At 42.6% G+C, this 16,925-nt stretch overlaps 1 protein-coding gene across 2 annotated transcripts in view; it reads right to left on the bottom strand.

Moving 5' to 3' along the window:
* The window catches only part of BACH2 (BTB domain and CNC homolog 2), a 309,638-nt gene that overhangs the window by 19,494 nt on the left and 273,219 nt on the right, over positions 1 to 16,925 (bottom strand). For both annotated transcript variants that reach the window (XM_025042865.1, XM_025042866.1), the window contains one exon: positions 74 to 1,666. In XM_025042865.1, the coding sequence (XP_024898633.1) occupies positions 74 to 1,666 (1,593 nt within the window). The remainder of the gene's footprint in view (positions 1 to 73; positions 1,667 to 16,925) is intronic.

The following is a 16,925-nucleotide window of genomic DNA, read 5'->3' as shown; positions in this document are numbered from 1 at the left end:
GGGGGGGCAGGGAGAGTCCAGATAAAGGACTGAGAGAGTAGATCACATGCTTGAATTTATGTGGGTTCCCTACCTCCTGGCCCCTGTCCTGCACAGGACACGACTCACTGTCTGCTTCCGAGAATGATCCGGATTCGTCGCTGGAGTTGGTTCCGTAAGACTGCTCACATTTAATTTGGGGTCGGACTTGGTTGTACATTCCATCTCCCATCAGGCCTGGTTCCTGATGTTCTGTGGCAAGGAATCTGGCTCCCTGGGAACAGGGCGAGGAGGAGAACTCACAGAGAGGGAGGCTGCAGGGTGAGCCCCCGCTCCCATCCTCTGCGTAGGAATAGGAGGAGCATGAGCTGGAAGTCCTGGTCCTGGTCTCCAAGGGGGGAGAGCGAGGGCAGACCTTGATTGGCACCGGGCAGCTAGTGTTGGGCCGCATCCTTCCTGGCAAGTGGTCAGCCATCAGCCCACCGTGGGAGTAGGCCTGTGAGCTGGGGAGGGACTGGCCTGCCCCCACCCACAGACCCTTTGGCACCGGCTCAGCGAGGTCTTTGTCCAAACTGCTTACCCCAGGATACGAGTGCACCGAAGTGCTCACTTGGTCACAAGCGCTGGAGGAGAAGATCACACTTCTCCGGTCCAGCTCTCCTTCCTGTTTACAGAGAGCCTCCATCCCAGGCCCCTTGAGGGGCGACCCCATCGTGAAGTTGGACGTGTCCTTCTGGCCCATGTGGGCCTGTCCATAATTCCCCGTGAAAGGGGCATAGTCAGTTTTAAGGTCACCCTGAGTGATGCCCTTGTCAAAAGAGCACGCAGAACTCCTGGCAAAGTGCTGCTGAGATGTACTGGGCAAGCCAGACAGCTCCGCACTTTTTGTTATGCTGAATAGAGACCTTAAGCAGGAGGGAGAGGACACGATCCTGGATCGCTCCAGGCAGGCGGCCCCGGCGGCTGGGGCGGGGGCGGGGGCGGGGCTGGGCTGTTTGCGGTCCATCTCGAAATCCCCGGCTCTGTCCTTGATGTCCGGCTCATCCCCGGACAGGCAGAGCGTGATGCTCTCTTCCTCGTTCTCTTCACTGGGCGGCTCACTTTTTATCTGCCCCATGGCAAGCCCCGGCTTGAGGCTGTTGCCAGAGTTATCTTCACTGAAAGTGCTTGCAAAACCTGAGGTACTGTGTGATGATGCATTATAGACATTCTTGGTACATGCAAGCTGGTATTTCTTGTATCGGGGGTACTGCATTAACGCGTCCTTTTCGGAGCTCTCCTTGGTGTCCGTCGGCCCGTCGGACTCGGGCAGCACAGCGTCTTCCTTCTCTGCTACTGGGATGGCGGTGGTCTCAAAGTTATTGGGGTCTGGAAGCATCTGGTCCCTGGGGCAAGCCATCTTGGCCGTCTCTGAATCCATGGTCTCCTCCTCTTCGTCCTCCTCCTCTCCCGCGGAGTTCTCACGGTCCTCGTGCGGACGCGGGCACGCCGTATCCTTCCGGCACACGAACAGGCCATCGTCGCTGTTCAGGAGCTGGGTCTGCAGGAAGCTGAAGCAGGAGTCCTCCAGGTTGTGCATGCGCAGGAACTCGGCACAGCGGATAACCTCGCGGATGTTTTCTCTGCTGAGTAGCAGTTTAGCCGTGTAGGCAAACTGCAACAGCGGCCCAAAGCCCCTGGCCGTGACCTGCAAAACAAACAGGGAAATCGCCGACGTTACCATCCGCATGGCTATTGTCCCGAATCCCTCAACTGAAGCAAAATAGCCAGACAGCGCTAATGTCCCAGAATAAAGACTGCAAAGGAGCAGTTAATCTCGTACTGGGTCAGCAATGATTCTCCTACCAATAATTAGTGCCTGTCTCGTGCATGCCACTGCTCTATTTCATCACCACACAGAATTGAAAATCACCAAGGTCAAGTGGCTAAACAAGATGACAACGGGTTCAGTGTTTACACTAATGAAATATCCTGGCAAAAATGCACAGTAACAATGGGAAGCCTATTAATTTCCCTCCCAATCAGGCCTGTTGCTAGCCATTCTGCAGAAAGAGTGCTGTGACACTTCTTGCAGTTCCTTTGAGCCAAAGGAGGCATTATAGTTTCCTTGTCAACCGCAAAACTGCCAATAGGTCCCTGTTAAAACCTGAAAGTCCATAGGGTTTCAAAACAGTTTTTCCTCATTTACAAAGTTAAAAAGAGACATGAAAAGCAACTCTTGTTTCACTCGTCCATCACGGTTTCTAGTTGGGACTTCTCAGTCAACATGTCAAATCTGATCTTACGATGATACCAGAGATGATGACAGTCCAACGCAGTGTTCTCAACAAGAAACTAACTCCTGGCCCATAAAGAATGGGGGTTATAGAGCTAAACGAACTGGCTGGCATTTGAATGGTTGAAGAAGCTGGGCGGCACAGGACATGGGCTAGTCCTTTCCTAATTATAAGCAGCAGCTTTGCCATGCTGCTGTCTTCTTTCCTGATGAATCTTCAGAGGCTAAGGCTACTGTCATATGCTGCTCATCCATCATATTTTACACAGATTGAAAATGTGCTATTTATGCACAGCTTGTGTGTATGTGTGTGTATGCATGCACGCACGCACACACACACATAGAATAACTTGGACAATTAGAAATACATTGCCTAAGGCCAATTTTTTTTTTTCCCAATGGAAGTGGATTAAATGTGCTGGTGTTCAGGGCAGGCCTCCTTACCCTCTATGCAAAACCATGCATCCTTTAGGTTCTTGCAAGCACTGCTGACCCCATAGAAAGGAGAGGCTACTCTACAAATTGTGTGTACAAACCAGGTGAAAGCAGCACTCATGGGTCCTTGATGGAAGCTACAGTACAAGTGATTAAAAGTTATCTGCTAGGGGAGTAAGTGCAGAGCTAGATGAACTGGCAAGCTTTGTAGCTGACTTCCATGTGTACTAAATTCGCGGCAGCACACCGAGCCAAAATTCTCGTGAGGGCTTATATCCGCTGTTCACGATTCCACTCAGACATCGACTCCTCTGGGAGCCCTCTCTGAACCTCCTAGAGAGGACGAATGATACTATCCTCTCAGCCCATTGCCAGATTGAGGAAATGTCCTAGATTCTCCAGGGCAGTACTGATTTAATATATTGCCGCATTCCTTCCGGTAAGGGAAGTTTCTTAGATACAGAACTAAATAGGATTTTAATAAGAATTTTAAAGTACTTTAAGTAAAATTCCAAATAAAAAATTCTGTCAGTTAATGACTCCCAAGATATTTGGCTGTAATAAATACAACAAAAACCATGACTGCTAGACTCACATTATAATTCTACAGGGGCAATCATTGTCATCTCACTTTTATTATACTGAATTGGGTCTGTTTCTACCATAAGACAGCAAGATTCTTCAGATCAAGGATTGTTTCATTTCTGTTTGTAACACTGCATCTAACTAGGGTCTCTAACATGATAAACACCCAAGAAAAGCTTGTATATTACTGAATGTGCCTTAAATCTAACTGTGCCTCTAACAATATACAGCTATAGTGTACAGAAGGTGACAGCACAGTGTTTGGTGAGTATTGTCTCGAATTACTTTTAGAGCAAGGCATCATGTAAACCAATATATCCAAATCAAACAACCGATCCAAGGCAGGCATTTGTCCTGTCCCCTAGCACCAGTATTAAAAAGGAGCTCATCTAACCTACACTTTTGTCCTACTAAGCAGACATCATAACAGATTCAGCAAATGTAGTACTTACTATATCTGTCCTCAGAACATTTCTCCCAAGAACCTTTAAAAAGGAGTGCAAGGCAAGGAAGTACATATTTATAAGTAACCAAAGGCGGCAATGAGAATGTCACATGACCCATTTCTTCACTGTAGCATGGCTCTACCACAAACAGGAATGGCGGAATCAAGGCAGAGGTGATGTCCCAATAAGTAAGCATATTATGCCCTACTCCTAGGCAAGCTGTCAGTTGCTGAGTGGATAATACACATTTCAAGTTTTGGTAGATGTGCTCCCTATGCAAGAAATTGAGGAAACTCATCTCAATTCTATTTATGTTTTCTATACAGTCTTCCTCGTCCTCTTATATTTATCACCATTTCTTTTTTATTTTGATGTTCTTGGTCTCAGTAGGCCCCAACAGTGCCCCTAAGTATGGCTTCTTTTGAAGAAAATTCTTAAATAAGCTGGGAACACCAATGGGAATCACTGGATCAGTCCTGGGTGTCACCACTTGCCACATGGCTGCAAGGAGCTGGAAAAAGCTTCTCTACCCAGGGAGGGGCTGATGCTTCGACGTCTGAGTTGGACTGAGGATGCCAAGGAACACAGTCTACAAATCCCACACCAAACCACCGATCCTTGTGGGCTTTGGAGACAAGATGAGCTTGAAATGATCATCAGATGGTCATGAAAGAGTCATGAATGAAAAGGGGATTGTAAACTGTCATTCAAGTCCAAGGGCAGAGGAAATGGTGTCCTCACCAGGAAATTTTAAGAGTCTATAACTAGCTCTTCCCCGAAATGAATTTAATTCTGCTTTGTCATATTTAATTCTGCTAAATTTTGTTCAGCGTCTGTGTTCAGGGCTCTGTCTAGTTAAGGCAGAGTTATCACTCACCGATCACCTCCTGGGGCCCAGCACTGTGCTAGCTGGTTCTCGTAATGCCCTGCAAGGCAGGCACGAGTGATTTATTTTGCAGACAAGGAAACTGAGAAGAAAAGAAGTGAAGGTATTCATCCACAGAGCTGGGATTCCAATCTCAATGCTATGAGGAATAAATAAGTATAAGACTCAGCCCTATGCTCCAGAAACCTACAATTCAGCTTTGTAGAAGAGGTATACACAATGATGAGTTAATTATTAAGTCACAGTGTAAGGCAACAGTGGAAGAGGTCTCATGAGATTATACAATTAATTGTCAACTGAGAAATCTAGATGAGTTCAGGAGAAGAGGAAACTGTTGAGGTCCATGGGGATCCCTTGAATGCTCGTGAGCAGGACACCTGGAGTGCAGTGAATTCCCCTGTCTATGTCTGCTCTGGGTCAAAGGCTGCTTTGATACAGTGGGTAACTTCTGAACTACCACAGGTGACCTCTGGTGCACTTCAGGCCAGTTTTAATAGAAAACAAAAAGCAGGTGCCCAATCACACCTGAAAGCCAGTGTAAAAACAGGCAGAGGCTTTCTATGTAATGGTTTTTCTATGTAAAGGCTCCATCTTGAGTAGGTTGCCCTGTCTTTCCATTTTTAGAAATCATTAAACTCACTAATTGCGCTCACAAAGCAAATATCCAGGTACCAACATGAAGCTGCATGTTTATGAACCTAGGACCACAGTCTGCATTGTTATTTACTTTCTGTTTTTAACAAGTAAGACTCTGATAATGGGAAAAAATAAGAGGGGATGGGAGGTGGAGGATCTCACACGAAACTAATGACCCATAAAAATGTTATTTAAAAGGTAATAATCATAAAGTTAAAGTGGAGTGAAGTGACTAGAAATAGCACACCGGTTTTACTTCACTGATGTTAACGGAACTGTGTTCCACTGCTCTAAGGGAAGCAGACATATCTAGGCTAAAACTCACTAGCCAGGAATGGCCTAAAGGTATGGTAACCAAATGCAAAAGACAATATTAGTGACAACCTGGGGTAACAGTCTTGTATTTTGAATGAAGTATTTTGGACGGATCATTTCAAAGAGTATTTTTTTTAATCACGCTTAAATACATACCTACCTGTTTTGATAATGTGTGATACACACTGCTCTAGATGAGACTGGATCACACACTGGGGGAAGAATGCGATGTGCCACGTGGGGCCAGGACCTGGGAGAGGTCAGAAGTTAACAATCTCCTTGCTCTTGGGTTGCTCCCAAGGAGGCAATGACCTCATCCAGAAGTCGGCACACACGAGGCAAGTGGCTATGACCTTCAAGTTTCAGGCCTGAAAGAAATCAGGTCGCACTACCGAAGTCATGCACTATGGTGTTAACGTGTTGAAAATTTGACCCACTGAAACTATGACCCTTAACCCTATATTCCTTTGGGTTCTGATGTATCATCTCCATGCTGTTGATGAAAGGAAGATGAAACTGGTGAAACCTCAACTGGCAGAGGACACGTTTGGGTGCTGCTGGCAGAGCTGGGGTGTTCACTCTCAGCAGGTGCCCAGTTTGCTGCTGGATAAAGCTTATGATAGGGAACTGCTAACAGTTTTGTCTTTCTGGATTATTAGAGGGATTGAACAGTTGGCCTTCAGGAGTATACTGAAAAGAGGGTTTGGGAATTTTTATGAGATTTGGAACAGAGTTCCCTACTTAAGCCATGTGATTAAGATCTCCTCTGTTGGTTCTAGCAGTATATACACATGGTTGTAGCATTGAGCCCATCTGCAGAAGGCTGGCCAGACAAATCAGGAGATCTGGTGACTGCTCCCTGGGAGAAGGGTGGCATGCTTTTCAAAGTCCCTTAATTACATCCCTACAAAACAAGGAAACTTTTACTCTCAGCAACACCACGTACACTTCCCTGATGAAGCCAGATCTCTTACACACTGCAGGAGCCGGGAAGATGAAAGTAACAAAGCTATGCTGACGGAGGTTTTAAAACACTGAGGCCGCTGACATCCCTCCTGGCTGACTTTCGTATAAGAATGCATTTACCAAATACAGAAAACAACATCGGTGACAACTTTTCCTTTCCACCCCCTACATTGTATTGCATCCCATTCGGCAGGATGAAGACTGATTTAGCAATGAGCCGTCACTTCTAAACTGAATTTTCTATAATTAATATCTATATTATCACACTTTTCTCTACGAAGCAGCGTGCTATTCAAGCATACTACATTCGAGATGTATTTGTTAAACTGACTTCACTATTTCAACAAAGCTTCTGGTCATTTCTGCATTTTTAGTTAAAGATAGAGCAAGAGAAAACAATCTTGTTTCCTTTCCTAAAGTAACTACACAAAAACTAAATTCACATTCAAGTTGATTTATTCATATAAATATATAATTTCATATGGCTTTTTTTTTTTTTTTGGCTAAAGAAAATCATTATCTATGTTAGCGAATATGGCTTAAAAGCATAAAGTTAAGTGTATTTTCTCTCCTGTGCAGGCTTAAATTTGGGTGTATAGCCATAACATAAAGTCCCTCTCTTATTTGTAAATCTGCCCTGAGATTCTCTATCTGATCTTTTAGTTACTTATTATTTTTCTTTTACTCATTCAGTCATTTACCAACCATGTACCAGGCACTGTGAATCCATCTTTCTTGGATTCAAATCCCAGACCTACTATGTACCAGCTGTGAAACTTAAACTGGTTTTTAACTTTTCTGTGCTTCAGTTTCTGCAACTATAAGACAGGGATAACAACAATGCCTGTTTGTAGTAAAACCTTTGGAACAGGGTCTGGCACTGAGTAACAACTATCACTACTGCTGTTATTACAAAGATGAATAAAGTATAGTTTCTTTCTCCAAGTTGCTAAGAGGGTTACCAGGGAGACAGGTGTTCGATACAAATATCTACAATGTAACCTGAGTATATAACAGGTATTTGTAGGGTGCTAAGGGAGAACCAAGCTGGTGCAGTAATTGCTAAAGCATTAATGTAAGCCTTCCTAGAGGAGGTGACCTCTGCCCTGAGTGCTGAAGGCTGAGTTGAAGTTCATCAGTTAAGTCAAAGAAGCGCATAGCTCACTCCCTCATCTCCTTCGGTCTCTTCCGAAGCGAGAAGGCTCTTCTCAGTGAGGCCTTTCCTGGGTCTCTGTTCACAAGTGCCCTTCTGTGCCCTAATATTGGGACTGGTTACATGATTTGCGGGGCTCAGTGCAAAGTGAAAATGTGGGCCTCTTGTTCAGAGGTTAAGAATTTCAAGATGATGACGAGTACAGGGTCCTTCTGAGTACAGAGCCCTATGCAATTGTACATGTTGCATGTCTTTGGATTCTACCCTTTTAACACACACACACGCACGCACACACACACACAGTGGAAACGTGCTCCTTGATTTCAATGGGGGTGATAGCATCATAGGGTATAGGTCGAACAGTGGAACTCCATTTGAGTTAAACTCCTCCGAAAGCTAGCTGGCATGACTACTGGGATCAGCAGAGGAGGTCAGCAGTGACTGGCAGGATCATGGATATCCTAAACAGAAATGCACGGTTGGCCCACTGACACACTTTCTGTTTGGTTAAAAACATAAAACCAGGTAGGTTAAGTGAACAAAGACCTGACTTGAGTTCTCATGATCGGGAGGCATGATCCCAGACTTCCTGAAATTAATTCCTGGGAATTCTGGAGGAAGGACCTTAAAATAATGCACATTTTCACTATAATTTCTCCTGTCACACGGATTGACAGAACATACAACTTGTAGTTTTTCCTAAATCATGAACTAAATACAAACTTTTTTAATTAAAAAAACTTTAACAAAAATTATTCAGAAATTGTTCAGATAAGAAACAAATCAATTCATCCATCCATCCACCCATCCATCCATCTACCCATCCAGCCACCTATCTCTGTTCATTCACTAAAGTAGCATTACTTTAATACAAACAGGAAAATCTAAATACCTCTGACCAACTACTAACTTTAACTTCTTTCATTTAATTTTAGTCTGACATTATAAACTCACATGTTGCTTATTTACTTCGCCTCATGCCCGTTCTTCTTACGTTCCCTTTTGTAATGCCAAGGCTGTGAGTTTATAAACCGTTTCCCAGGCCCCTGTGCTGGTTGACTCACTATTGGATTCTGCCAACAGGGGGTACTGTTGGGAGATCAGAGGTGGGAGGAAAGGAGAAGCTGTGCTTCCGTTTCCTTCTCTTTTTCTTTCCTTCTCTAGTGGTGTGTTGTTTCGGAAGTGGCTGCACCCCAGTTTCCCGCTGGAGTGTCTGGAAGGGGTGGTTTCCTCCGCAGGCACAGGTCCCTTTCATCCCCTCCTGCCCTAGCAGTGGTCACTGCTTCCTGCAGGCATTAATCACCGGGTTCATTCTCCTTCCCCTTTCTGTTCTTTCAGTTTTTCGACACCTGTGTAACCAATTCCCTGTTTTATATCCCCTCTGTTTGAAACACCTGGCATGGTTTCTGTTTCCTTGACTCAATCCTCATCCATTTTACAAACAAGGGAGCCAAAAAAGGTGAAGCCCAGAAAGCCCAGAAAGGTGAAGGGATTTTCCCAGTCACATGACTAGTCAGCAAAGGCTTAACTCAAGTCTGACTGCAGAGTTCAACTCTTATGCTCCTTTTTTAATTGGCTGCTGTTTCTCTGAAGTGAACCGGAAAAGAAATGGCATTTCATATGGAAATACATTATTGTAAGTTGTATTACACTAAAACATTCAGTTTTATATAGCTCTATCCAAAGGAGTCTAGCCAACTGGAAGTGGTACTCCCCTGGGTATAAAGAAGGGTAAATCTCGCACTTGGTTCCCTTGTTATTCACATCATTCAGATTCAGTGCCCAGACTTCTTTTGAAGAATGAAGATAATCGCTAAGTCCCTCTATTGCCCAGTGAAACTCCGTAAATCCTAGGAAGCCTTTTTACCACAGAGGAATTTGATAAATTTAGCAGGATCAGCTCAGCATAGGTGCTTAGAATCTGGAAGACATCAAATGCAGAAATGTCTCTCTCCTGGGGAGCATGTGGCACCAAAGCTTTGTTCTAAATTAAAGAGGTAGCCTGATAAAGTTGATGTTCAGGGGGATCGTCATGTGTCCCCTATCTGTGTCACTCAGCTCAGAATTATCATGGGGCTATATAACAGCTGAAAGTGCCCGTTAGGTATTTCTTTGGTTGTCTCAGGGTTGATAAGAACAGAGAAGGGGAAGCAAACATTCATTGTCTTTCCTGGGAACTAGCAACACCTTGACCCTATGGAACCTCCATTTCAACTGGGTGATTTTATTCCCTCATCTCACCTCCTTCATCTGTGGCCTTTATTTTCTCATTCAGGTATAGATGGTAATATTTCCCAGGTAAGTGATGGGCAAAAGTTATATATGACACAAATATAAGGTACTGTATTCATTCATATTTATTCTAAAAGCATGCAATGAAAACAGAAAATCTCCCTTCTGAAAGATTATATAATGAACTTCATGGAATTATTTTTAAAAACCCAATTTCAGTATAAGTGTAGATCCTAAAATAGGTATAAGATAGTAACTTTTTACATTTCTCAGTGTAAAATGAAAGTGAAAAGCATCCCACTCACTGGTAACAAAGTAGTAAAACCTGCATCTAGGTTTATAGTTTCATTTGAAAAACCACCTCCAACAGAAAGTTATTTTTAAAAAGAAGATTTTAAAATTTACCTAATTTCCATTTTAAATGACCCTTTCTGCATCCAGGAAACCAGTGATCTTCCTAGACCAGAATTTTCTTGAGTCAAGGTTTGATTTCACCTCCTAGTCCTATTCCTTTCAAAACAACCATCAATCACTTGATGTTCAACAGAAACACAAAACATTTTAAAGGTTCCTACTGATGACAAGTTTAGTCCCCCATGAGAGCCTTCTAATGGTTTCTCAAATCAAGCCAAAATTCCCAGCCCTGAAAGCTAACCAGTTATGAGCTCCTGTGCCCACCTCAGAATCATCTTGAGTCTGACTATCCCTAGCAGGGTATCTTGACTGAGTAGGTGCTCCAGTCACTGGTATAGAGGACAGAACTATCATCTCCCTCAGTTCAAATCCTATTTTCTAGGAAAGCTAAGATTTATTTCATTGTCACTCACTACTTATGGTGCCATTAACATACATCTCTGAGCTCCCCTCCCCGCAGCATGATAAGCCACGTGTCCATCTTAACCTTGCAAGCATGATTGTTTGACCTAAGAGTGTATACTTGTCTAGATATTCAGAATTTGTTCCTATTATACAAATTACTCTTCAGTCAAACTTGTTAATATCCACTTTCTTCCTTGATTTTAAAAAATATGATGTCATTTTCTGATCTGCACTCCTGATGCTTTCCTGGGCTCCATAAATCATCAAAGATTTTGACTGTAACAAATTGTACCATAATCATATCTAATTTTTTTTTCTGTAGTTAGGGGCTTTACCTCAGACTGGAAGCTTAGATGTTTTCTTATTGTTCATCTACCTGGGGTTTCCATTTCCCTCTACAAGTTTTTCTCACTATTCCCTCTAACGAACATTTTCCTTGACATACAACACAGAGGTCATTCTGGGCTCTTTGCCTTCATCAGTGCCAAAGAGTCTGCCCCAAAGAGCAGTTGTTGGTTTCTTTGTCTTTGTGCTCCAAACAGAAAGGTCTTCACTCATTTTGGCCTTGAGATCTTTTGATACTGTTTTTATGGTTTCATACAGCTTCCTACAGTTGTTCATGTTTTTCTATCATTAAAAAAAAAACAAAAACAAAACTGAACTAAACAAAGAACTGTGGGCACAACTACCCTCCCTTGCTGAAAAAAGGTCCTCATCTGAGCTTTGTTTGGGGGCATTTCAAGCCCTCCCAAACCATCTTTCCCTGCATATGTGTAATTTCCACTTTTCTCTTATTAAAAATTTACTTTCGAAAAGCCTTGAATCCAAACTATAGAACTCTTAGAAGAAAACAGGGGAAAACCTTCAGAAGATTGGACTTGGCAATAATTTCTTGGATGTGACACCAAAAGCACAGGCAACAAATGGAAAAATAGACAAATGGGATTATATCAGACTTAAAAACTTTTGTGTGTTAAAAGAGTCAACAAAGTGAAAAGGCAACTTATGGAATAGGAAAACATATTTGCGAATCATTTATCTGATAAGGGGTTAATACCCAAAATATATAAAGAACTCTTACAACTCAACAAAAAATCAAATAACCTGATTAAAAAATAGGCAAAGAATTTGAACAGATATTTCTCCAAAGAAGCTATAAAATAGCTGACAAGCATATGAAAAAATGCTCAACATCAATAATTATCAGAGAAATGCAAATCAAAACCACAATGAGATATCACCTGACATCCACTAAGATGGCTACTATCAAAAAACAAAACAACAACAACAAAACAGAAAATCACAAATGTTGGCGAGGATGTGGAAAAATTAGAAACCTTGTGACTTGTTGGTAGGATTGTGAAAATGGTGAAACTGCTATGAATAAACAGTATGGACACTCTTCAAAAAATTAAAAATAGAACTACCATATGATCCAGCAATCCCATTTTTGGGTATATACACAAAAGAATCAAAGCAGGGTCTGGAAGAGATATTTGCATACTCATATTCATAGCAGCACTGTTTACAATAGCCAAGAGGTGGAAGCAACCCACATATCCAACCAAGGATGAAGGGATAAACAAAATGTGGTAGAGAAATACAGTAGATTATTGTACGGCCTTGAAAAGGAAAGCAATCCTGTCACATGCTGTATCACGGATAACCCTTGAGACCATTATGCTAAAGTGAAATAAGTCAGTCACAAAAAAACAAATACTATATGATTTCATTTGTATGAAGCATCTAAAGTAGTCAGATTCTTAGATACGAGAAGTGGAATGGGGTTACCAGGGGCTGGGGGCAGGGAGAAAGAGGAGTTGTTTAATGGGTACAGAGTTTCAAATTTGTAGGATGACAAGAATTCTGCAGATCTGTTTCATAACAACGTGAATATTTTTAATTAAGTAAGATGAATGTTTGATGGACATTAGTATAGCATACCTAAAAATGGTTAAGATGGTAAATTTCATGTTGGTCTTTTTCTTTAATTGCACACACACACATACACACACACAGGATCTTGACATATTTTGGGCTATGAAGAATCTCTTTGACTATCATTCTCTTTCTCAATGCTAAGGATCCTCTCATGTGCATTCTTGTCAACTCCTTTTAGTCAGTCACAATCATTAGGACCAAAATAGCAATTCTACCATTGAATTCTCTACCTTCTTAAAGGTGAAACCGCCAATAAGGCAAATCAGTAACTCAGGTATTCTATTAGTTGAAGAGAATTCTGGTAGCTATTTGAATAGCTGAAGTTCTGCCTTATGTCTCTCCTTTGCTCTAATTTTGTAAATGGGAATAGGAACACAGAACCGTAATTTGCCCTCATTATATAACCCCAAATGATCTCCTACAACAACATCAGTGCTGTTTTTCTTATCTTCTCCTAGTACTCTTCTGAGGGCCCCTGCTTCTGGACTTGCTTACAGAGCTTCTGGATATACAGTGCTGTTCTGCTTTTCTTCCCAGTGGTTACATTTTCACTTGAATACGGAATTCCTTCCTATAGCAATATTTCGATGTGATGTCCTTTTGCTCATTGGGCTGCGTGGCTTACCTAAGAAATTCTATTTATCATTTTGGCAATAATCTCCATCCAATTTAATTTTTTAATTGCTCCTGCTTCATCATCCATTGATGGATAGACATTGGAGACTAGAAGTATTGCTCTGTCTTCCCCTTCTCCTTGGTTTCTCCAATGACTCACCAAATGCTTCACACTTCCACATAAATGTCAAACCGGCTTGCTTCTGCAATAATCAGTGGCACGTGTTTAGCAGGATATTCATCTCCCCCTCCTCCTCATTCAGTTCAAAGCATGTGCCTTGTGCACTGGAGGTTCTCAATAACTATTAGTGGAACTGAACTGAGCTAACCCTAGTAATGCCCACAGGGGCAAGCAGACAATTTGGATCCTTCTTTCACGTGACAATCCATCGCATATTTGAAGACATCTGTCATGCCCAGTTAGAGATTTTTTTTTTTCTTCAAGAGTCTGTCATATTTTCCATCTGAAATCAAAACTGAGGAACTGACAGATCACACATCTCTTATGGAAAATGTTATTTTCTTCTTGACTTCTGGAAGCAAGTGGGTTTACCCCACTAATACTCCAGGAGCCGTGAGGACCCCAGGCCTCCACTGGTCTTTAGTGGGGAAGGTAATCTGACTCTGACAACTGGGAAACTCTGCTGCAATTTTCCCCTTTCATTTGCAAAATAAGAATAAATAGGAAAAGTAGATAATACACTAGCAGGGCTTTTGAGACACAAACATTAAAAATTCTAAAACGATAAGTATCATCTCCAGCAGAGTGCTTTCCTTTGCAGTGGAAGTGGGTATTACTGTGGCTTGCAGAAGGAACAAAGCTACAGATTTTGCCTTACAGGCACGGTTTGTAGAACAGCAATAATTGTATTTCTACAGTTTTTAGTTTCTTTCATCACAGTCTTCTCCTAACCACCACATAACAAAAGCTGAGAAACACTGACTGGGTTACCCCACGCTGTACAGTAAGTTGGGGTAAACACATATATGGAAACAAGACTTTTTGCCAAAGTGACTGTACACTTCTGATTCTCCTCCCTTCTCCTGTTTCCACAGTGGGCTCTGCCAATGGGGAACAGTTAATGCTGATAAAATGCAGGCACCATCTGTGCTCTGTGAGGATTTAAACAGTGGCCATCCACACAGTACCCTCATATGTGAACTGGACGATGGCTGCCCTGGAGCTGTAGGACTAGCAGACAAAACGTATGTTTCTGCAGCAATTGGGGCTGCAGAAATCGTTAGGACAGGATGCCCACGCTCCTGGTTTGTCACTCAGCCACTTCCCCTTCCCTCCCCTTGAGTTCTAATCTTTTCTGTCGTCAAGGGAGGGAATAAAGAGGGAGCTGCTTCTATTCCTCAGCATGGACATGGCTGCCGTTTTTGTCTAGATCTCTTGGGCTCTTGCCCTGCAGCCTTCTGCAGCCTTTCCTGGGACACTAGGGCTCCAGGCTTGCCAACGGAGACTGGGAGCTTCAGGCTTGACATTAACGGAGACTGGGAGCAAGGCTTTGCTGGGGCATGAAGGCAGGGTCTTGTTTTTGACAATGGTGTCGTCTCTGGCAGCACTGCTGCTGAAGCAGGTGAGGCAGAAATTTCCAACGATGATTGGTTTGTTGTGTCCAGTTCTGTGGGGCTGAAACACACTTTTTATGCTAACTCAGAAGACGACGAGAAAAGAAAATAAGTCACGGGTGCATCCAGGATGTACCTTGGAGGCTGTGCTGGGCCGTCTATTTCAAATGTGGCTTGGAACTGTTACGAAAAACTTCCTTCCTTACAGCCCCTATCAAAGAAAACACCTTTTCTACTATAAAGATATCCAAATATCCTGAAAAAAAACTTTTTGTTTTTGACAAATACCAAATATCAAGAACACCAGGTGTTCTTGTTTTGGGTGACTCAAACTTTCTGAGCATACCTATAAGATGCTAGTTAAGGCATCGACAATACCCAGGGGTGTTCCAGTATTTTGATGGAATCTTAGTCTCTGAAGTTGGAAATCAGAAACATAACTCACTCTAATGGAAAACAAGCCCTCCAGTTTCCTTGCACTATTATAGCAGGAAATATTTGGCTCATGGAAGGGAGGATCCGAAGAACTCATCCATAGCTGATTACCAGCAGCTTTCCAGAACGGCCGTAGCTTTGAAAACCTCAGCTAAGCCAGCAAGTGTCTGGATGACATGGTCATTTCTTTCTTTAACAAGCTTAGGAAGCCAGGGCTTAAGACTCTCTAGGTAGAGTCACCATTTCAGTAAAAATACTGAGACTCAAAGCAAAAGGGAAAACTATCATTTTTCTGCTCACGACCTCTCCCCTCTGTTGTTATCGTCTTTCCTCTCTCCTACACAATCTTTCAGGATCATCAGTCACAGGAAGGCTAGAGAGCCTTTGTGGGAATGTTCCTGACGTGGCCATGTTTCAAGCAGCAATGCCCTGCTTTAGAGAGCAAACTTAATTCTCTTCTTTCTGACTTCCCCAATTTCCCCAGATCAACTTCTTTTCAGTCTCATCTCCAGTTATCCTCTTGAGCCAGACTGCCAGCCTTACTCCTGCCTTTTAGCATTTGCTCAAGCGGTGCTCACTGCCTGGATGCAATCTTTGCTTTGCTTTACCAATTCCAACTGTACCTGTAACATGTGTGGAGGAGAGGAGGGTGTCCATTAATATGGAATACAATTGACAGGGGAAACTCTTGCAAAAAAGGTGGCAATTAAACTGGAGGCCCCCACCCGCCGGACAATATCTACTGCTGATAGGTCACCAGTCTTGGCACTAATCATATGAGTGCTGTTTTGCATTGTTATCTGAATGTTATGCCTGCCTTGCTTAGAAATTTCTGAAAGTCAAGGACCAAGTCCTATACTTTCACATGTATCTAATAAATTAGTTAAATATCTGCATTGTGAATAAGAGTTAGCTTTTTTAGAAGGCAATTAACATAACACATTTAAAAAGAATTAACAAAAAGTCACATTTTCATGTCAATCAGATGCTGTAATATTAAAAAGGATTAAATGATAGGAAATTAGATCATAGAGAACTGCTGGGACCATGGATCTTTTGGTGTACATACTGGTATCTTGTATAAACAAGGTACTACTAAATACTCAATCCAAAAATATTTACTTGAGCATTTGCTATGTTAGGTGCCGAGGTGAAGATGAAAGAAGCAAAAAATGTAGTTTTACCCTGGAGGAACTAAGAATGTATTATTATCCACAGTCAGAGAATAATTAAATGCTAAGCTGTGTGTTGCTGAAACTCCTGATACAAGAGAAGATGAAGGAAGGAGACTGTGGGTTGTCCAATAGCACTAAGGTTGAAGGGGAGCCCGCCAAAAGACAGGAGAGCACAAAACCCATGAGGGTCAACCTTTGCCCTCCAAATATTTGCCATCATCCTGCCAAAACAGCCTCATGGCTTTCTGGGAGAGCACTTAGGATTTAACACCCATCCCTACCTCAGAGAAACCACTGCCCTCCACCCCAACTACATGAAACTTCAACCGTACCTCATAAAAGGGATTGCTATGGTTGACAGTGCACAGGAAGCCATAGAGAAAAACAGACAGGGCTTCAGGAGAGAACACATATAACATCGCTGTAGGAGCCGCAGGACTGAGGAAACAATATGGCA

The sequence above is a fragment of the Pteropus alecto genome, unplaced genomic scaffold, assembly GCF_000325575.1.
Source record: "Pteropus alecto unplaced genomic scaffold, ASM32557v1 scaffold7, whole genome shotgun sequence".
NCBI classification, from domain to species: Eukaryota; Metazoa; Chordata; class Mammalia; order Chiroptera; family Pteropodidae; genus Pteropus; species Pteropus alecto.
The sequence above is the reverse complement of the archived record's forward strand: the minus strand, read 5'-3'. Positions and strand labels throughout refer to the sequence as shown.